This window comes from Saccopteryx leptura, chromosome 1 (genome assembly GCF_036850995.1).
Source record: "Saccopteryx leptura isolate mSacLep1 chromosome 1, mSacLep1_pri_phased_curated, whole genome shotgun sequence".
In the NCBI taxonomy this organism is placed as follows: Eukaryota; Metazoa; Chordata; class Mammalia; order Chiroptera; family Emballonuridae; genus Saccopteryx; species Saccopteryx leptura.
Genome location: NC_089503.1, coordinates 63,202,723 through 63,225,640, shown reverse-complemented (window position 1 = coordinate 63,225,640; position 22,918 = coordinate 63,202,723). Strand labels below are relative to the sequence as shown.

The 22,918-nt window shown below is 44.9% G+C and overlaps 1 protein-coding gene across 2 annotated transcripts in view; it reads left to right on the top strand.

Moving 5' to 3' along the window:
- Positions 1-22,696, top strand: part of INTS4 (integrator complex subunit 4) — a 148,573-nt gene extending 125,877 nt beyond the window's left edge. The window contains exons 19-25 of one of the 2 annotated variants that reach the window (XM_066369288.1): positions 21-151; positions 2,857-2,886; positions 5,998-6,057; positions 9,284-9,443; positions 9,659-9,802; positions 15,197-15,317; positions 22,282-22,696. In XM_066369288.1, coding sequence (XP_066225385.1) covers positions 21-151; positions 2,857-2,886; positions 5,998-6,057; positions 9,284-9,443; positions 9,659-9,802; positions 15,197-15,317; positions 22,282-22,460 — 825 coding nt within the window. In that variant the 3' untranslated portion in view covers positions 22,461-22,696. The remainder of the gene's footprint in view (positions 1-20; positions 152-2,856; positions 2,887-5,997; positions 6,058-9,283; positions 9,444-9,658; positions 9,803-15,196; positions 15,318-22,281) is intronic. The other variant, XM_066369295.1, reaches the window with a different exon arrangement.
- Positions 22,697-22,918: the final 222 nt, after the last annotated feature.

The window sequence follows — 22,918 nt, the reverse complement described above, 5'->3', positions numbered from 1 at the left end:
TTATTACCTTTTCTTTGTAGATCATGGAAGAGACGTACAAAATGGAGTTCATGTACAGTGGTGTGGAGAATAAGCAGGTGGTGATTATACATCACATGAGGCTGCAGGCCAAAGCCTTGCAACTTATAGTAACAGCACGAACCACTCGGGGGTAAGATCTGCAAGCAGCCCAAAGTGGTGGCATGGTCCTTTTATAGACATTCAGAGAGCTCACCAAGGCTACTGATAAGTGAAATGATATTAAGGAAATATTAGCTAAGGCGTATTAGTATTCACTCTTTCAGATATTCCAGGTTCTGTTCTTGGATTAGATTAGATCACTGGAAAAACTCTGTGGTTCTTTATTGCCTAGAGCACAACATAGGACTTCATCTGGGACCATGGACATTCTGTATGGTCCTTGATAGATTTTTTAAAGAATTAGTACCAGGAACTACTTTCTCTTTTCTGAATGGACTAGTAAACTCTCTCCAAGGCAAATTAAGAGAATACACTGTACAGTAAGACTACCTTGTTCAAATCCTGACCTCTTCACTTATTAGTTGTTAGATTACGGACAGGTTTTTAAACCTTTCAGTTGTGTTGTTTCCCTTTCTGTAAAATGAGCATCTATCTTACAGGGTTTCATGAAGAATGAACTGCATAATACATGTAAAAGCACTTAGCATAGTACTTGGTACATAGTAAGACCTCAGTATAGCAAGCTATTAGACTTTCTGATAATGAGAATTGCCATATTCTTCAACTCAAAAATCCATTTTTTAACTTCTCTGAAATCAGATACTGTGATGTTCTGCCATTGTTTGATTGAAAGTGTTTTATTTTGTTTGTTTCATAAAATAAAGATACATCTTTAAAATGATGGCATATATGTGGTACAGTACAGTATTTATGTAACTTGTTGCCAGATTGAAGGCACATCTGATGCTTAGTTCAGCCATTGTTTCAATCTATAAAGGTGGTATAGAGAAATAAACATGGGTGTTTAAGCAAGCACTGAAAAATACAAGGGCAGAAGGAACATTCCTACAATTGTTTTATTTCTTCACTTACCTTGATAGTGCTCTGATATACTCAGATGGTAATTTTATCATAGAGCTATCCATATATTCATTTATCAGATGTTTAATCCCTACTACTCAGTCACAGTTGAGAAAAGATAAGTGCTTGTGATAGCAACTATGCTTTTTATTTAAAGAAAGGAGATGTAAAAATAAAAAAAAAAAAGCAGATGTATTTTTCAGTTTATATATGATTATTATAAAAATTTAAATATTGCAGATTAAGTGAAGGTTCTCTAGTAATCTACCTCTTTTAGAACAATTGTCAACAGATTTTTTCCAAGCCAGATAAAGTGTAGGTTATAAATGTGTGTGTATTAACATAAATCAAATTATAATATACCCTGCTGCCCTGACTTTTTTTCTTTTCATTCAAAAAGATATGTCATGTTTCTATGTCATTATATAAAGATTCTAATGTATCTGGTCATTACTCGTGCTGTATTACTTTATATTTTCCATTTGTATACATTTCTGCTTCTATTTTTCTTTCTTGATTTTTGATTGATCGATTATTTTTTTTTGTCTTTTTCTTCTTCCAGGGACTTAAGAGTTCTGTACCCCAATTCCAACCATTCAAGTGAAAGGCAGAACATAGTCATCAGAGGGCTATGGTGCCTCATTGGATGGGTTCAGATATTGACTCTACCTTTGCAAATTTAGTAACCTTGGATAAATTATGTAAACCTTCTGTGTCTCTGTTTGTTCCTTATAAGTTAAACTGGAATAATAATAGTACCTGCTTCTCCCTTATTGGGTTATTGTAAGGATTAATGAATTTTATATTTAAAGCCCTTAAAATACCATCTGGCACATTCAAAGTGAACACTTGATAAAAGTTAGCTCATATTAGTTGTATAAATAGTATTTTCACTTATATATTTTTAATAAACATTTTGAGTTTATACTTCTCGGCATAAAACAATTAAATAGAATTTATGACCACCTCTATTAAGGTCACCTAAAATGAAAGTTTTAGCCTGACCAGGTGGTGACGCAGTGGCCTGAGAGGCTCGCTGAGGAACCCCGCAGTTGCCAGCTTGAGTGGGGTCACTGGCTTGAGTATAGGATCCTAGACATGGCCCCGTGGTCGCTCGCTTGAGCCCAAAGGTTGCTGGCTTGAAGCCCAAGGTCACTGGCATGAGCCCAAGGTCACTGGCTTGAGCAAGGTCACTGGCCCTGCTGAAGCCCCCTGGTCAAGGCACATATTAGAAAGCAATTAATTTACAACTAAGCTGTTGCAGCTTTGAGTTGATGCTTCTCATCTCTCTCCTGTCTATCTGAAAATAAATGAAAGCTTAATGTGCTTTTATTTAATTGTCTCATACTATTTAACTTGGAATTTAGTTTCAGCTTATTATGTTTTCATAAGATAGCTCTTGTTTTAGGAATCCTTTCTTATTTTAAGGATTCTTTCTTAAAATATGCATTAATTTTTATGCATAATCAAAATTATTTAGCCCCACTTTGCTTTCCATTGTTATTTTTGTACCACATTTGACTTCAAGTTTCCTCTTCTCATTCACTGTTTATTTGACTGGAGCCCACTCTGCAGTAACAGTTTTCAGACTAAGTGTGTATGTAGCGCAAGCACTGAGACCCTGCATGTCTGAAACTGCCTTTCTTTTGCTCTCATACATAAATGGCATTCTTTCAGAACTCTGTAAATACTGCTTGTTGCCTCTTAGTATTTAATTTTACAGTTAGAAGGTCTAATGTCATTCTGGTTCTCTTTCCTTTGTAGGCAGCTTGTTTTTCCTGGCTCAAAGCTATAAACTTTTCTTTTTCTTTTTAGAATTCAGAAATTTCACCAGGATATGTCTAGGTATGTGTTTCCTTTCAGTATTCTTATTGACCTGACCTTGATTGGGACATTGAAGTCTCAACTCTGTTTTTATCAGGGTTTTGTTTGTTTTTCCCTCTCCATTATTTTTTTAATCACTACTTCTTCCATCCAGTCCAGTCTCTCATACTGGATGTTGTATCTTCTGGATCTATTTTCTCTGTATCCTTTCTTTCATAGTTTTGTTTGTTTGTTGTTTATTTTGCTTTTCTACTCTATATTCTGAATAAATTTCTCAGTATGCTTTTAATTTACATTTCCGCTTTCATCATTTTTCCTCCTATTATTCTTTGACTGTTGATTTCATTATTATGATAGTCCTCCTTTTCTGCAGGGGTTACATTCCAAGACCCCTTGGGGATGCCTGAAACCACAGAGTATTGAGCCCCGTATGTACTGTGTGTTCTCCTATACATACATTCCTTTTCACGTAGAAGAAGCATTTTTTTAACATATTTGGATTAATAGCATTACTGCTCTTGTGCTTTGGAACCACTATTAAGTAAAATAGAAATTATCTGAACACAAGCTGATAATGGAGATGGCCCTTCAGTGACAGATGGGTGCGTAGCATCTACAGCATGAGTACACTGGACAAAGGGATGGTTCGTGTCCCTGGTGGCATGGTGTGAGATTTTATCATGCAACTCAGAATGGTGTGCATTTTGACACTTACGAATTGTTTATTTCTGGACTTTTTCATTTAATATTTTCCGGCTGTTGACTGCAGGTAACTGAAACTGCCGAAAGTGAAACCACGGTTAAAGAGGGGCTGCTGTGCTGGTTATTTCCAAGTGTGCTTATTCTCTGCCTTTTTTGTAGCAGTTTCTCTTGCTTTATCAAGGCAGTCTCTCCTCTTTCAAATCTCCTCTTAAATCTCATGGTGGTTACTTATTTAAATTTTTAAAAAAGATTTCTGTGCTTTCTTGCCTTGACTTTATCTCATTGAGGTCTGCTTGATCTCATTTACAGCTCCCGATTATCCTCATAACACCCAGTAATTTTCTTTTGTCTTTGCATACTTACACATGAAAATTTAGACTAGTTTACATTGGTAATTGGTGTAGGCTTTCCCAGTAGTTGTAGGTCAATGCTTGATTTCCCCAAATGGGCCTCATCTTCCACTGCTTTCCTTCTGGAAAACTGGAGTTCTTAGGGGAAGATGCCCACTTTATATAACATGTAGGTGAGGCTACCCGCCCTCTCGGAACTTATATTTTAGTAGAAAGACTTACATAGGTTTTTGAGAACCTTGACATCATTCTCTTACATGGTTTTATATAAAGGAAAGAGTATTTGTTGTTCTTCTCTGGAATTTTTCTCCTCCAATGAATAATGTATTGATATCATGTAATAAGATGAAAATAAATGTGAAGTTTCATGCAGAAATTACAAGAAATAAAAAAACAAAAGCTGGGGGAGGGGGAGGGGCACAAAGAAAACTAGATAGAAGGTGACAGAGGACAATCTGACTTTGGGTGATGGATATGCAACATAATTGAACGACAAGATAACCTGGACATGTTATCTTTGAATATATGTATCCTGATTTATTGATGTCGCCCCATTAAAAAAATAAAATTATTAAAATAATAAATAAATAAATAAATAAAAACAAAAGCTAGCCCTGGCCCAGTAGCTCCGTTGGTTGGAGCATCATCCTGCAGTGCGGAGGCTGCCGGTTTGATCTCCAGTCAGGGCACATACAGGAACAAATCAACATTCCTCTCTCCCTGTCTTTCTCTCTAAAAACAAAAACGAAAAACCCTCACAAAAACCCAAAGGTTAAATCTGTGTGATTAGTAATTTACAGTGGCCTAACATGTTGCCTGGATTATTTATGTATGCAGTAAGATATTTGTTGTTTGTTTTTTTCTTTTCCTTTTTTTCCAAGTGAGAGGAAGGGAGATAGACAGACTCCCGCATGCACCCTGACTAGGATCCACCTGGCAACCCCCATCTAGAGCCATGCTTGCAACTGAGCTGTTTTTAATACCTGAGGCAGAGGCTCCTGGGAGCCATCCTCAGTGCCCAGGGCTGATGCACTGGCTGTGGAAGGGGAAAAGAGAGAAAAGAGGGAGGGGGAGGGGTAGAGAAGCCGATGGGCGCTTCTCCTGTGTGCCCTGACCGGGAAACGAACCTGGGACTTCCACACGTCGGGCCGATGCTCTACCACTGAGCCAGCCTGCCAGGGCCAGTAAGTTTTTACTGTAAATGAAACACCCTAAGTACTGTGAGGCCGAAGCAGTAGAGATAAAGAGGAAAGAGTATAGTCTGTGTCTGTGGGCAAATTAGTAACAAAATCTTTTCCCCTACCGCATGAGAATTTGGCCTTTGATTTAACTTTTTAATTTTTTTTTCAAATTATGGGAGAAAGTTTATTTAGAAAGTTACAAAGATAGTCAAAAGGAGCCAGCTGGGCTGCGTAGGCTCAGGAAACAAGTTACAGAGGCAAAAGAAGGGCCCTTGGAGTTTAGGAGAGGGAAGGGCAAAGATAACATGCATGGGGTGGAGGGAGCTTGCTCCGGAGAGGAAGAGCAGACTGACTGACTTTCTGGGTCTGTTCCCTAGAAACCTGGTATTGTCATCTATAGTACTGAGTAACACAGCTATGGTAAAATGATCTCTGAGAAAATCATGTGTAGACTACAAGGAACTCTAATTATCTTTAGCAGACCTTATAGGTTTGGGCTTCATTGAGTACAGCAATTCTTATAACTGAGAATATCCCTTGTAGGGAGCTCTGTGGGCTTCTGAGTGGACTGCTATGCTACAAGGACTCCCCCAGAGGACTGTGATATCATGCTGCCTGCAAGCTGTGCTCCTGTCCTGATTCTTAGTGATGAGTGCCAAGTGTGGCCTGTCTTTGGTTTTGAATGTCATTGAGCCTAATGGGCACTGTAGTGTTTTAATCAGGTCTTCGGATCCTGGCAAATATATCTCCCAAGGTTTATTAGCAGTCCTATATTTCTCTTAAAGATTATTTTTATGGTGTAATATGCTCATTCACCTTTCATATAAGCTCAGGATTCTGGGACATTGGTCCTCCTCAGTTCACAGATTTCAGAAGCAAATAATTTTTTTTTTCTATAGAGTTGACCCCTTATTTGGGATGTGTGAAAAATTTTTACATGAAGTGGACTTTTTTCAGAGGTAAGTATTTGATCATTCTTCTAGTTTATTAAATCTTGATTATGCAGAGACTATCATAGAGTGACAAGAGCCATCATAAGCCAGAATTCTTGGTTTAGCCCATTCAGCCAAGCTATTATCTGTGGCAGGGTGCCCTAATTTGTGTATTTTTTTTTATGGTGTATAAACCTCTTCAACCTTAGCTTCGAACCTAAACATACAACAACAGGATAATAAAAATATCAGGAATCATATGGACTCAGTTGGACCATAAAAAGACAGGTATTATGTGGGAATCCTCATAGACTCTTGTTGAAAAGTCACAACTTGTCTGTTCTTAAATCACTGATTTTAAACTTGCATATTTCTCTAATCTACAAAAAATTGTCTTCTCAGAGTTCTGTATGATACAGATTCGTTAAAACAGATGCAGTAGTTGAGTAGAAGGGTTGGTGAAGAAGTGGGAGTCCAGGCAGTGACAAACCCGTGGTGTACTGGCAGTAGAATACCAGGAGGGGGCGTTTATAGGATTTTAAAGCACCCCATTAAATCTGAGATTTCATTCTGCCATCCTTGTCCCTACCACCATGAACTTTAACCAAACCTGAGGTTATAGGACTACACTTGTTAGTAATTTTTTTTTTTTTTTTTCAGAGAGAGAGAATGAGAGTGTGGGGGGTGTGGGAAAGGAGAGAGATGAGAAACATCAACTCATAGTTGTATCATTTTATTTATTTATTTTTAATTTTTATTTATTTTTTATTCATTTTAGAGAGGAGAGGGAGAGACAGAGAGAGAGAGAGGAGAGACAGAGAGAAGGGAGGGAGGAGCTGGAAGCATCAACTCCCATATGTGTCTTGACCAGGCAAGCCCAGGGTTTTGAACTGGCAACCTCAGCATTTCCAGGTCGATGCTTTATCCACTGCACCACCACAGGTCAGGCCTAGTTGTTTCATTTTAGTTGTTCATTGATTGCTTCTCCTGTGTGCCTTGACCAGGGGGCACAGGTGAAACCAGTGACCCCTTGTTCAAGCCAGCGAACATGGGATTAGTGATCCCACGCTCAAGCTAGTGAGCTGCACTCAAGCCAAGCTGGCGAACCTTTGGGTCAGGTTGACGCTCTATCTACTGTGCCACAACTGGTCAGGCACTTCTCAGTTCTTTTTCATTTAAGTGGTAATAGCTTCCTATAGGGCTGGGTTGCAATACCAGCCTTCACCACTAGGTGCTGTTCTCTAGCAATTAAATCAGGAGTCCCCAAACTATGGCAGACGCATGCTGCCCCAGAGGCCATTTATCCAGCCCCCGCTGCACTTCCAGAAGGGGCACCTCTTTCATTGGTGGTCAGTGAGAGGAGCATAGTTCCCATTGAAATACTGGTTAGTTTGTTGATTTAAATTTACATGTTCTTTATTTTAAATATTGTATTTGTTCCCGTTTCTGTTTTTGTTTTTTACTTTAAAATAAGATGTGCAGTGTGCATAGGGATTTGTTCATAGTTTTTTTTATAGTCCAGCCCTCCAACAGTCTGAGGGACAATGAACTGGCCCCCTGTGTAAAAAATTTGGGGACCCCTGAATTAAATAGTCTAGCTTGGCTCTAAGACTACCTTCAAACGTGAACAAAGTTCATGCCTTTGGGTTTTAGATTGTTTAAGGTAGTCTGTTTTTGCACTGTTGGATTGAAGAGATTTTTGGAAAGGTGATAACTCTGAATTGCCAAAGTTCCTCATCTTTTTTGATCTGCACATTTTTTCTTTCTTTTTTTTAAGTGAAAAAAGAGGAGATAGGGAGATAGACTTCGCTTATGCCCCAACCAAGATCCATCCAGCAACCCCCTTATGGGGCCGATGCTTGAATCAACTGAGCTATTTTTAGCTTGTGAGGCTGATGTGCTGAGACCAACCTAACTATCTTCAGTGCCTGTGCTGATGCTTGACCCAATTGAGCCACTAGCTGTGAGGAGATGAGAGAGAGAAGGGGACAACGGAGGGGAAGAGAGGCATTTGGTCGCTTCTCATGTGTGCTCTGACCAGAAATCGAACCTGGGGCATATGCTAGGCCAACACTCTGCCCACTGAGCCAACCGTCCAGGGCCTCAATCTGCACGGTTTTTCTTAATTTAGGCTATGAGTCCCTGCACTGATGTCACGTCCTAAATGAAGTATTTTTTGACTAACCCTTCCACATGGCACAAGTACTATTCAATCAGACAAAGCTTGGTATACGTTACTTTTTTAAGCCTGAATGAACTATCATCCTCTTAGAGTCTCAGTATTCCTATCACTTGAATATAAACTTTATTAAGAGAGGCATTTTTGCCTGGTGGTAGTGCAGTGGATAGAGCGTTGACCTGGGGCACTGAGGTCATGGGCTTGAGCATCAGCTCATTGACGTGATCACAGGGTCCCTGGCTTGAGCATGATGTCACTGGCTTGGCTTGAGCCTCCTGGTCTAGGCATGTGTTAGAAGCAATCAATGAACAACTGAAGTACCAAACTATGAGCTGATACTTCTTATCTCTCAAAAAAACAAAAACAAAACAAGAAACTGGCTGGTTGGCTCAGCAGTAGAGTGTCAGCCTGGTGTGTGGAAGTTTTGGATTTGATTCCCGGCCAGGGCACACAGGAGAAGTGCCCGTCTGCTTCTCCACTCTTCCACCTCTCCTTTCTCTCTATCTCTTCTCCTCCCACAGCCAAGGCTCCATTGAAGCAAAGTTGGCCCAGGCACTGAGGACGGCTCCATGGCCTCTGCCTCAGGCGCTAGAATGGCTCCAGCCACAATGGAACAATGCCCCCTGGTGGGCATGCCGGGTGGATCCTGGTTGGGCGCATGCGGGAGTCTGTCTGACTGCCTCCCTGCTTCTAACTTCAGGAAAATACAAAAAAACCCCACATTTTCTTCTCTTTTGCTCATTGTTTTGTCCCCAGTATCTAGACTAGTACTTGACACTCGGTAAATCCTTGTTAAATTAATTAATGAGTCTATAATATAAAAAATAATCCTAACAGTTCACAGGATTTCTGGGAAGATTAAATAAGATAATGTAAAATACTTGGGAATATACCTGGCACATAATGGGTATTCAATTATTATGATGATGGTGTCACTAAGGAATAATTAGTGGGTTGTCCCAGTCGGGAACCATGAGCTCCTACTAGTCAGTACTTTTTCTTCCTTGATGTTTGGCAGATGTTTGGGGCTCATTCTGTGGCAAATGAATGCATAATTTGTTTCTGTTCCTCCAGGTGTTTCATTGCTGATTTGCCCCACCTGCAGGACAGCTTTGTGGACAAACTTCTTGACCTTATGCCCCGACTTATGACATCCAAACCTGCAGAAGTGGTCAAAATTCTACAGACCATGCTGCGGCAGAGTGCCTTCCTGCACCTCCCGCTTCCGGAGCAGGTCAGGGTCTGCGCCGTTCCCCTTCAGCCCAAGCCCGCCAGCCAGTCCGAGCGGCTCACCTGGATGATCTTTCATTTTTGAAGCAGCTGGGCCAGGGCCTTTCTTCTGATTGGCTCCCACATAACCCATTAGATGAGACAGGAAGACAAGGGTCCTGTTTTGCTCCCCAGGGATTCCCTGGCTTTAGAATCATTGTATTTTCTTCTTGTTTGCAGATCCACAAAGCTTCAGCCACCATCCTTGAGCCGGCGGGCGAGTCGGACAGCCCTTTGCGGTTTACATCTGGGTTGGTGGTGGCCCTGGACGTGGATGCGACTCTGGAGCACGTGCAGGACCCTCAGAGCACTGTGAAGGTCCAGGTCTGTCAGAGTGGCCCCACAGACACTGACTTCGTGGTGACACCTTTACCGACAGCACTCCTTTCACCTCTACTGAGGGGTGGAGCTGGGGAGGGAGAGAAGAGGGCTCTTTCTGGAAGTGAGCCTGGGCTTGAGTCCCAGCTTCTGAACGTGGGCTAGAGCAGGCTACCTTCAGCTCTGAACCTCAGACTCGATGCTGACAAACAGGAATAGGTGCCATTGAAACGAGGCGATGAGTGCACCCAGTAAGGGTTCACTGGGTGCCAGCACCCTTTCTCTTCTTACTATGTGAGGTTAAGGCTTGGTCTTTTCAGGGCTTCAAGCAAGCTACAACAAGCAAGTCTTTTTCAGGCTGTCGGTCAGTCAGCTTGGCAAACAAAATCTCTAGTTGGGGGAAAAGCAATCACTAGGGAGAATTTTTTCCAAGTTAGATATCAGAGACGTGAGAGATGTAGTAGGGACACTAAGCCGTTTAGACAGTCTGCAGTGAAGCCCTACGGAGAGCACTGCCCCTTTATCCATCCATCCATTCTTCCTGCTGCCCGCGCAGGAGTGTTTGCTCTTGTACATGCTAAGGGCTAGTGTTGCAGAAGCACTTAGGTCAGCATTCCTGCCCTCGGGACGCTCAGTTTCAAGGAGAGACAGACAAATGGTTCTCACCAAGACCCTAGAAGTGTAGAGAAAATTACTGCAGAATTACTTCCAATTTATGACATGTATAAAAAATTTGCAATATAATTTTTAAAAATATTTTTGAAAATACTCTGGAGGGACACTTAATTTGGAGAGTGTGCTGGCGGCTGAGGAAGGAAGGCACTGTGGAGATGCCGGTGCGTGGGAAGGTCTGGAAAGAGGAGTCAGAGCAAAGGGTAAGGACAAAGGGATGCGGCTGGACATAGGTGCGTGAGCACTGGCAGCCGCTGTAATCAGGACAGAAAGCAGGCTGGCGCCGGCAGGGAAGGCTTCCGTGAAGAGGTAAGGGTGAATCAGGCCTTAAAGATGGTAATAGTTTCCTTTCCTGACAGCAGAGGAAAAGCCTCCTGGCTTCCCCGCAGGAATTACTATAATCATGAGACCTGCAGAGAACTAGTCCTGAGCTGGCTGTGGAGTTGTGCTGTGTGCGGTTGGTTTTATGTCTTATGGCTAACCTCCACCCCAACACACATGTTAGTAGTTTTTCACCCTCACTGCACTTTAGAATTACTCAGCATTAAAAAGTGCTGATGTACAGGCTTCAGGAATTTATACCAGTTAAACCAAAATCTTGAGTAGGGCCATGGGTACTAGGTTTTCTTTTTTTTTTTTTTTTTTTTTTTTTGTATTTTTCTGAAGCTGGAAACGGGGAGAGACAGTCAGACAGACTCCCGCATGCACCCGACTGGGATCCACCCGGCACGCCCACCAGGGGGTGATGCTCTGCCCACCAGGGGGCTATACTCTGCCCTTCCGGGGCGTCGCTCTGTTGCGACCAGAGCCACTCTAGCGCCTGGGGCAGAGGCCAAGGAGCCATCCCCAGCGCCCGGGCAATCTTTGCTCCAATGGAGCCTTGGCTGCGGGAGGGGAAGAGAGAGACAGAGAGGAAGGAGAGGGGGAGGGGTGGAGAAGCAGATGGGCGCCTCTCCTGTGTGCCCTGGCCGGGAATCGAACCCAGGACCTCTGCACACCAGGCCGACGCTCTACCACTGAGCCAACCGGCCAGGGCTAGGTTTTATTGTTTGTTTCTGTTCAGCTCGTATACAGCATGGCTGAGAACCACTGTTTCATACTGTTCCTGAAAAAACGTTCACTGACCAACTGAGCATAAATGGGATTGTAGAAAGATTCTATAAGGTTCATCTGCTGGACTCGACAGAACTCCCCTCCAGAGTGGCTCCACTGCACACATGGCCAAACTGTTCGGTGCCTGTGCAGTCAGGGAGACGAGAAACTCGCTGCCTGGTCCTGAGGCAGCTCTGCTGGCTGGAAAGTGCTGTCGAGTCCAGACACCAGGCCTGGACAACTCTGTTCTAGACAGTCCTTTGGGTGCTAGGGATATAGCAGTGAACCCAGCTGAGGTCACATCAAGCTTATAATCTCTGTTAAAATAATGTATGTCAGCTAGTTAAAGTAGAATGTACAGGAACTCAATTCAGGTACACTTCAGTCCCAGTGCAGTCCTACTAGATTTTAGCTGATGATAGAAGTGTGATTATTTTTTTAAAAATTTCTGAAATCCAGAATATAATTCATACTGGCCATTTTCTTCCCCTGACTTACTTGGGCCACAGATTTCTAAGTTGCACTTGGTAGGAATGAGGAAAGGCTTCCAGTGTCCATTTCACAGAGGGGGGCAGGGCCTTTCACCATGGGCACTTGTGCTGAGAACGCTGGGACATTCTGCTGCCTTAACCATTTTCTTTTCCGAGCTCATTACTGTTTCAGTAATCCCGTCCCTCCTTCTTGATGAAGCTCAAGCATTTTCTTTAAATGTAACAAGGATCAGGAAGCTGGGATACCTGCATCTTCCTGCTGTAGTAGATTTCGGGCCTGGAGATAGAGTAGTGAGTAGCAGCTTTTTTTTTTTTTTTTTCCTAAAGCTGGAAACAGGGAGAGACAGTCAGACAGACTCCCGCATGCGCCCGACCGGGATCCACCCGGTACACCCACCAGGGGGCGATGCTCTGCCCATCCGGGGCGTCGCTCTGTTGCGACCAGAGCCACTCTAGCGCCTGGGGCAGAGGCCAAGGAGCCATCCCCAGCGCCCGGGCAATCTTTGCTCCAATGGAGCCTTGGCTGCGGGAGGGGAAGAGAGAGACAGAGAGGAAGGAGAGGGGGAGGGGTGGAGAAGCAGATGGGCGCCTCTCCTGTGTGCCCTGGCCGGAATCGAACCCGGGACTTCTGCACACCAGGCCGACACTCTACCACTGAGCCAACCGGCCAGGGCCACTGAGTAGCAGCTTTAAAAAAAGAGAGGTAGAAGAGGAGGTGGCTAAGAGCAGGAGAGTTGAAGTGAGATTATGGGCAGGCTGAGACATGCCTCCCAGAGTTTCTTTTTGGATTTTATTTATTCATTTTAGAGAGGTGGGGGGAGGAGAGAAAGAAAGAGAAAGAGAAAGAGAAGGGCCGAGGAACAGGAAGCATCAACGCGCACATGTGCCTTGACCAGGGAAGCCCAGGGTTTTGAACCTTCAGCCTCAGTGTTCCAGGTCGACGCTTCATCCACTGCGCCACCACAGGGCAGGGCCAGAATTTCAAACTGAAAGACCCATTCAGTTCCTTGCTTTGCCCTTGTCAGTATACAGTGTGTCCGTAAAGTCATGGTGCACTTTTGACCGGTCACAGGAAAGCAGCAAAAGACGATAGAAATGTGAAATCTGCACCAAATAAAAGGAAAAATCTCCCAGTTTCATACCTATTCAGTGCAGTTCGATATGGGCTCACGCACAGATTTTTTTAGGGCTCCTTAGGTAGCTATCCCGTATAGCCTCTACAGACTCGTCGCTGACTGATGGCCTACCAGAACGGGGTTTCTCCACCAAACTGCAGGTTTCCTTCAACTGCTTATCCCACCGAGTAATTTTATTCCTATGTGGTGGCGCTTCGTTATAAACGTGCCAATATTCACGTTGCACTTTGGTCACGGATTTGAATTTAGCGAGCCACAGAACACACTGAACTTTCCTCTGTACCGTCCACATCTCGACTGGCATGGCCGCGGGCTGCTCCGCGTATACATGGTGTTATATCATCATCTGTGCATGCACACATGCTGCCACATCATCCTATAGAAACTGGGAGGGTTTTCCTTTTTATTTGGTGCAGATTTCACATTTCTATCATCTTTTGTTGCTTTCCTATGACCGAAAGTGCACCATGACTTTACGGACACACTGTATTTGAATAGCATTGGTCCTATATGATTTGAAGATAAGGTTTATTTGTTCACTTAGTTCCTTTGTACACTGTGCAGTGTAATAGGCCCTCTCCAGAAACAGCTGTGAAGGTCCCTGACATGCTGAGGAAAGAACTCTGTGGCAGTTTGTGAGATTTGAAGAACTGGCCAGCAATTTGAGCAGATCCTTCATTGAGCATTGTCTCTGTAGAGAGACAGATAGACAGATTCCCAACTGCTTGCAATCTAGAGGAGAGAATGCAGTTACAAAACAAGGTGTTTTTTTTCATAAATTTTTATTAATTTTAATGGGGTGACATCAATAAATCAGGGTACATATATATGTTCAAAGAAAACATCTCCAGGTTATCTTGTCATTCAATTATGTTGCATACCCATCACCCAAAGTCAGATTGTCCTCTGTCACCTTCTATCTGGTTTTCTTTGTGCCCCTCCCCCTCCCCTTCCTCCTCCCCCTCCCTCTCTTCCCCCTCCGTAACCCCCACACTCTTGTCCATGTCTCTTAGTCTTGTTTTTATGTCTCACCTATGTATGGAATCATGCAGTTCTTAGTTTTTTTTGATTTACTTATTTTACTCCATATAATGTTATCAAGATTCAACCATTTTGTTGTAAATGATCCGATGTGTACCCCCAAAACTCAGAGACATTGACACGCAAAGACACATGCATGTAGCTCTATGTTCATTGCAGCATTGTTCACAGTGGCCAAGACATGGAAACAACCAAAAAGCCCTTCAATAGATGACTGGATAAAGAAGATGTGGCACATATACACTATGGAATACTACTCAGCCATAAGAAATGATGACAAAACAAGTTTTAGTTCTTGATGGATGGTGGTGGATGCTGGGCCAGGGACGGAGGGAGTCATCCGGATGGGGGTGCCTGGGGAGCTTTTCATGTCAGGATTAATATTTTTACCTCTCCTTGTACTCTATAGAGAATTTATTCCTCTTCCTTGCTCACCATGGATTTGGGAAACATTTGCCAAACACTACTTTGTTCTGGAGCGGGGGGCTCTAATGATGTCAGTACTGTGGCCCTCCCCTGAAGTAGCAATCTGTTGCAAAAGCTCTTGTTATCTTTCTTTCTTTTTCTCTCTCTTTTTTTTTTTTTTTGTGACAGAGACAGAAAGGGACAGATAGGGACAGACAGGAAGGGAGAGAGATGAGAAGTATCAGTTCTTCATTGCGGCACCTTAGTTGTTCCTTGATTGCTTTCTCATGTGTGCCTTGACGCAGGGGGGTTACAGCAGAGTGAGTGACCCCTTGCTCAAGCTAGCGACTTTGCACTCAAGCTGGTGAGCCTGCACTCAACCCAGCAACCTCGGGGTTTCAAACCTGGGTCCTCTGCATCCCAGTCTGACACTATCCACTGCGCCACTGCCTGGTCAGGCTCTTTTTCTTTTGTTATGGGATTCACAACAGATGTTACCAGCACATTTGTTAAAAGGTCATGGCTTTTTTCTCCCTCTTTTTCTCATTTCTGTCACTTCTTAGGTCTTATATCCAGATGGCCAGGCTCAGATGATCCACCCCAAGCCTTCAGACTTCCGGAATCCTGGCCCAGGGCGGCACCGGCTCATCACTCAGGTGTATCTATCCCACACTGCCTGGACAGGTAAGGGGTCAGTCCCCAGGGCGGGCAGGGAGATCTGACCTGGGATCACACCCACCCTTAGGCATTTGGTGCTTTGCATGGCTGAATCAGACCTCTGAGGATTGTGCTTGATTTCTGAGGGAGCTTAAAATCTCAGACTGGGTACATTTAGACTAATTTGCTGCATTGCTTTGATTGCAAAAGGCACAAGATTTTGTCAGAAGATACACGGATTACAGTAGTGTGGAGACTCATGGAAAGGACTCTGGGCTGGATACCAGGAGACTCATTTTCCTGTCCTCGCTCTGCCAGTGACTTACTGCATTACTTTGGACAAGCCACCTTCCCTTCTGAATCTGTTTCTTCACCTTTCAAATGAAGATGATAATTCTCAGTCTACTAGTTAGTTCTGAGAATTACTCTGATAATTACCTTCTTTTTTTTTTTTTTCCTGAAGTTGGAAACGGGGAGGCAGTCAGACTCCCGCATGTGCCCGACCGGGATCCACCCGGCACGCCCACCAGGGGGCGATGCTCTGCCCAACTGGGGCGTTGCTCTGTCACAACCAGAGCCATTCTAGTGCCTGAGGCAGAGGCCATGGAGCCATCCTCAGCGCCCGGGCCAACTTTGCTCCAACGGAGCCTCGGCTGCGGGAGGGGAAGAAAGAGACAGAGAGGAAGGAGAGAGGGAGGGGTGGAGAAGCAGATGGGCGCTTCTCCTGTGTGCCCTGGCTGGGAATCGAACCCAGGACTCCTGCACACCAGGCCAACGCTCTACCACTGAGCCAACTGGCCAGGACAACTCTAATAATTAAACAGTTGTATTTCTTACCAAAAAATTTTAAATCATTCTCTTTTAGTGTGTGAACAACTTAGTTCATTTTCCCCAAACAAGTAAAATGACAACAGTTACTGTCCTCCCCTCCCACACGGGCTGGTTTGTGGGGTAACCACAAAGCAAGATGATCTGATCTCGTTGACTTTGCCCTCCATACAGCGGCTGAGTAGAGCCTTGACAGTTGTGAAAAGACAGGAAAGTTGCTGAAGTTTCTCTTTTAATTCATAAGAATAAACTGGGCCATGGCTGGGTAGCTTGGTTGGTTAGACTTAGAGCATCATCCTGAAGAGCAGAGGTTGCCAGTTTGATCCCCGGTCAGGGCATATAGAAGAACAGGTTGATGTTCCTGTGTCTCTTGCTCTCTCCCTTCCTCTCGCTAAGTCAATAAAAAATGAACATTAAAAAAAAAAAAAGATGCCTGACCAGGTGGTGGCGCAGTGGATAGAGCGTCAGACTGGGATGCAGAGGACCCAGGTTCAAGACCCCGAGGTCGCCAGCTTAAGCGTGGGCTCATCTGGTTTGAGCAAAAGCTCACCAGCTTGGACCCAAGGTCACTGGCTCGAACAAGGGATCACTCAGTCTGCTGAAGGCCCGTCGTCAAGGCACATATGAGAAAGCAATCAATGAACAACTAACGTGTTGCAACACGCAACGAAAAACTAATAATTGATGCTTCTCATCTCTCCGTTCCTATCTGTCTGTCTCTGACTCTCTCTCTGTCTCTGTAAAAAAAAAAAAAAAAAAAAAAAGACCAGGCGGTGGTGCAGTGGATTGAGCATTGGCCAGGGACGCTGGGGACCTAGGTTTGAAACCCCGAAGTCACCAGCTTGAGCACGGGGTCACTAGCTTGAGCACAGTCACCAGCTTGATCACGGGATTGCCAGCTTGAGTGCAGGGTCGCCAGCTTGAGCATGGGATCATAGATATGACCCCATGGTTGCAAGCTTGAGCCCAAAAGTCACTGGCTTGAGCAAGGGGTCACTGGTTTGGCTGGAGCCCCCCGATCAAGGTACATATGAGAAAGCAATCAATGAACAAACTAAAGGGCCTCAACGAAGAATTGATGCTTTTCATCTCCCTTCCTTCTTGTCTGTCTATTCCTGTCTGTCCCTCTCTCTCTTGCTTAAGAAAAAAAAATTTTTTAAAGGACCAGGCTCAGGTCAGTTGGCTCAGTGGATAGTGTCCACCTGGCATGCAGGCATCCCAGGTTTAACTTCCAGTCAGGGCACACATGAGAAGTGACCATCTGCTTTTCCCATCCCTCTCCCCCTTCTCTCCCTCTTCCTCTTCCATATACAGTGGTTCGATTAGTTGGAGCATTGGCCCCAGGTGCTGAGGATAGCTCGGTTGGTCCAAGTGTGTCAGTCAGTCTTAGGTGCTAAAAATAGCACAGTTGATTTGAGCATGGGCCCTAGACTGGTTGCTGGTTGGATCCCAGTCGGGGAGCATGTGGGAGGAAAACTGTCTCACTATCTCCTCTCCTCTCAAAAAAAAGAATAAAATGGGAGAACACAAGTGCAAAGACATTACATTTCAAGCCTAAGATGGCTTTGGAAACTTTAAAAGGACACTTGAATGGCAGAACCTAAAATGTAGGGAGACAGTTGGCCTCTCTGGTATTTCCTAGAACATTCGAGATAATTCAGAAGCGTGACTGTTACGGGAGAAAGGGTTTAGAAACAGCCAAATTTGGTTTATTTAAAAATAGGTAAATGCTTTCTGGAATTTTCTTTTCACTGTGTTTTAAAACACATGAGTAACTGTTGAATGCCATTATTAATGGTTTCCCTCTGTCAGAGGTATTAGGCTATGAGTATTAGTTATAGATGACTTTATGACGTTTTCAACAAAGAAGTGCTGTTGAATATCAGGGCAGCCCCCTCAGGGGACGAGTAACCCTGGGCCTGGCACTGGGCCTGAGGGCACATCCAGCAATGCTTTTACCCAGGCTCTGCCTGCTGAGGATCCCTCATCCCATGACCTTGCTGGCTGTGTTCCTGTACCATCTGCCAAACCTATCCCCACAGGAAGGTAGAGTCCTTATTCTCATCTCTTCTGATGAACAGATTCTAGCGATGGGCAGCATTGTTGTGGAAAGGCCAAGGCTCAGGTCTTACATCACAGCATGAGAGAGCTCAAAAGAGCTTCAAAGTCCTGGCGGGCTACTGCCCTGTCCCTGCTCACACAGCATGTCATTGCCTGAGCTAGGGCTATAATCCAAGCTGTCCTGGGCCTGAAGAATTATAATTCATCTAGATCACCTACCTCCTCTGAGGGGCTGCTACCCAATCACTATTATAAATCTCTTTTATAATTCTCTGCATAGCACTCAACTAACGTCAGATGTTTTCACATTTGTTTACTGCCTTTTCGATTAGGATGTAGGTTCCTTTAGAACAGAGAACCTCTCATTTTTACCTCTGTATCACCAATACTCTATATCCTGTGTCCCTGATACCTGATATGTAGTAGGTGCTCAACAAATAATGAAAATTGAATAGGATTTTAAATGTTTAATTAAAAGTCATTTAATCCTTAGGCCAACTTCTGGGGGAGAGATTAGTATTTTATCCTTCATTTTGTTAATGTTTTTAAATGGTTTTGTTTGTTTTTAAGTGAGAACAGGGGAGATAGAGAGACAGACTCCCTCATGCACCCTGACTGGGATCTACCTGGCAACCCCCTCTGGGGCCAATGCTTAAATCAACTGAGCTATCTTCAGTGCCCAGGGCCAATGTTCGTCCCAGCCGAGCCACTGGCTGCGAGAGGAGAAGAGGAAGAGAAGGGGGAGGGGGGGGGGGAGAAGCAGATGGTCGCTTCTCCTGTGTGCCCTGACTGAGGATTGAACCTGGGATGTCTGCATGCCAGCTGACACTCTATCCACTGAACAACCAGTCAGGGCCATCTCTTCTTCATTTTATGGATGTATAAACGGAGGCCTATTTAGCTGTGGTGGTACTGAGACTGACAGATTTCCTAACTCCCAAATCCCTTATTTTTTCATTACACCACGCTCCTGACCTGGGACACTAAAGTGAAACATTCTGAATGTGCCCACGCCTTTCTCCTGATCCAGGGGGTGGCGCTGGTGTTGTAGCATGCGCCTGCACCAGCCCCTCAGCAGCCCCGGCTGGAGGCCTCTCCGGCTGGCGGCCTCTCGGCAGGAGATAGAGTGCTGCCAGGTCTTGCAGGCTCCAGATTCTGCCTCCCTTGCTCTGTGATCCTGAGAAAGTTATTTTACCTCTCTCTTACTTTCTTTGTCTGTAAGATGGGAGTGAGAATTCTACCTCATAAGAGATATTCTCCCACAATATATTTGTCCCCGATGATCTTTTATCTCTTTCTCCCAGTCTCCTCCTTCTCTCTCCTATCTCCCTTCTTCTGAAGGCAGTGACTTAATCACCAGTGTGACCACAACTGGTGAGCAGGGCATGACAACCAGCTAGGATTGTACCCTCTGACCTTGCCAGGGTTTGGCTCCTGAAGGTGCTGTGAGCTGAGGCTGGATCTGGTCAGGGCTTGGCAACAGCCATCTGGCACAAAGAGGAAGGCAGTGGGATTGCCAGTGCTGAGTCTGGTGCAGAGAGCGGTGCTGGGTCATTAGAAGCACTGAGGGCTGGTAGATGCCTCATATCATGTGGGCGTGTCCGCACCACATGAACCCTGTTAAGTGGTCAAGCTCAGGCTGCTCCGTGGGGTTGGTGAGGCTGCCCTGGCTGCCTGCCAGCCTTTCCCTTCCTGGAGGACAGCCTGCTTTCATCTCTAGGGAGGAGTTGGGAGAGGTCTGGGGAGGCATCGAGAGGTCTTGCCCTTGTTCATTTAGATCCATCCAGCCCTCATTCCTGCCGACTGAATGCCTTAGCCTTGGGCTTGTCTTTACACTTGCACCTTTACTCCAGACACAAAATTAAGGAGGACATTTCAAGCTCATACTGTGCTCGGCCTTTGCATGTGTTCTTAGGTTTTCCTGAAATCCTCTCGCTCTTCTTATTTATTGAAGTCACGTGGTTAATAGAACAGTAATTGCTTCCGTTTGTAAACTGAGCCCAGATTCTGTCACTGGTTTAGATTTGGGCAGTCACTAAGAACCTCTCAGAGCCTTGGAACTCTTTGGGATTGTCTTTCGTTCATGGTGTGCAGGATAAGAATTCTTAAGATTACGTGCTTATTTAGCACAGAGCAGATGGTCTATTCCAAAGCCTTCCTGGACTCCCTCTTCACTTCTTAGAGCGGCGGTTCTCAACCTGTAGGTCGCAACCCCGGCGGGGTTCAAATGACCAAAACACAGGGGTCACCTAAAGCCATCGGAAATGCATATTTTATTTAAAAATGTATTGTATAATAAATATGTATTTTCTGATGGCTTTAGGCGATCCCTGTGTTTTGGTCATTTGACCCCCGCCGGGGTCGCGACCTACAGGTTGAGAACCGCTGTCTTAGAGACTCTGTCAGAATATGTGCTGTGCTCCGTGCAGCTGTCTCTGTATCCTCAACCAAATGGTCAGCGACTTGAGGGCGGTCTTACTTTCACGGGGCCTGCCACCTGCAGACACCAGATCAGTATCAGAATGTCATGTCATAAAATAACAAAAGGTTAAATGACATAATTTTAGGTCCCTGAAATATGTACCTGTTCACTGGGGAGATTTTTTTTTTGTTTTGGTGACAGAGACAGAGAGAGGGACAGATAGGGACAGACAGACAGGAAGAGAGAGATGAGAAGCCTTAGCTTTTCATTGTGGCACCTTAGTTGCTTATTGACCGCTTTCTCATATGTGCCTTGACTGGGGGGCTACAGCCCTGCTCAAGCCAGTGGACCTTGGGCTTCAAGCCAGCAACCTTGGGCTTCAAGGCAGCAACTACGGGGTCATGTCTATGGTCCCATGCTCAAGCTGGTGACCTCGGGGTTTCAAACCTAGGTCCTCTACGTCCTAGTCCAATGCTCTATCCACTGCACCACCTCCTGGTTAGGCACTGGGGAAAACTTTTTGTCACAACTATTTCCGAAGGAAAGGCTCTTCTCCACTAAGACAGGAGGCCTTGCAGCCCAAGATCAGCCACACAGGAACAGCACCATTATCTGGGCACGAGGCTCGGCCACATGCATGTACCTGTTGGGCTTCTGTCTGGAGGCTGGAAGGCCTCAATGGGAGATTTTTAGCTTGCTCTCTGACCCTCAGCTCCGTGGCTCTGCGCTGCAGGGAGTCCACACAGACCTGAGGAGAAGGTGGCAGAGAAGCAGGCTTTGGGTCAGCCTCACAGATACAGGCTGGGAAGGTGATTTTCTTTGGAGGAGGGGAGGAGGGGAGGAGGGGATGCAGACAGATCAAGAAATGTTTTTGAAACCCTACTGCTTCCGCCTGACGAGGCGGTGGTGCAGTGGATAGAGCGTCGGACTGTGATACAGAGGACCCAGGTTTGAAACCCCAAGGTTGCCAGCTTGAGCACGGGCTCATCTGGTTTGAGCAAAGCTCACCAGCTTGGACCAAAGGTCGCTGGCTCGAGCAAGGGGGTTACTCGGTCTGCTGTAGCCCCACGGTCAAGGCACATATGAGAAAGCAATCAAAGATGTCACAACGAAAAACTGGTGATTGATGCTTCTCATCTCTCTCCGTTCCTGTCTGTCTGTCCCTATCTACCCCTCTCTCTGTCTCTGTAAAAAAAAAAAAAAAAAAAAAAAAAACCTGACCAGTCGGTGACGCAGTGGATAGAGCGTCGGACTGGGATGTGGAGGACCCAGGTTTGAGACCCCAAGGTCGCCAGCTTGATGCGGGCTCATCTGGTTTGAGCAAAATTCACCAGCTTGGACCCAAGGTCACTGGCTCAAGCAAGGGGTTACTCGGTCTGCTGAAGGCCTGCAGTCAAGGCACATATTAGAAAGCAAACAATGAACAACTAAGGTGTTGCAACGAAAAACTGATGATTGATACTTCTCATCTCTCTTCGTTCCTGTCTGTCTGTCCCTATCTATCCCTCTCTTTCTGTCTCTGTAAAAATAAAAAATAAAATAAATAAAAATAAAGTAAAAGTTTAAAAAAAAAAACCCTATTGCTTCCATCTTGGTTGTTGCTTTTATGTGATATTTCATTCATCCCAGTTCTTAGCCATGTCCAATCATAGAAGATTTCTTTTGTCTTTTTTTTTCCAGAACCATGCCAGGTGGAAGTGAGGCTACTGCTGGCCTACAACTCCAACTCACGCATTCCCAAATGCCCCTGGATCGAGGGGGGCGAGCTATTGCCCCAGGTGGAAACCGGCATCGAGGGCACCATCCCCTTCAGCAAGTCTGTGAAGGTTTACATAATGCCCAAACCCGGCAGGCGCTGAGTCACAGGCAGCCTTTATGGCCGTGGCCATGAAGGCCCTTCGTGGTGTCAGAGTGAGCCAGACGCTGGGAGGACTTCCCCTGGAAATGGTGTGGAGGCATGAGGAGAAACAAGCGACTTCTACAGTTTGTCTGATATCAAACACAAGATAAATTATTTTGTGTTGAGACTACAAAAACCTTAACGCCTATCCCTTTCCTCCCATCCCTCCCTGAAATAAAGTTGAGAAAACACCAAGCTGATCCTTAAAGATATTTATGTGGCTGTAGGTTCAGCATTTATTCCACACGCTCCTTCCTGTTCCTCAGGTGTGAAATGAAAGATCCAATTTTCTAAAGAACCAGCTATTCGAGTCATAATCTTTATTCCTAAAGCAGTAAGTAGTTGTTTGCCAGGGACAGCCCCAAAGCAGCTTTCACAGCTGTGCCTCCCCCCAGACAGTTCCTGAATGGCCTTAGA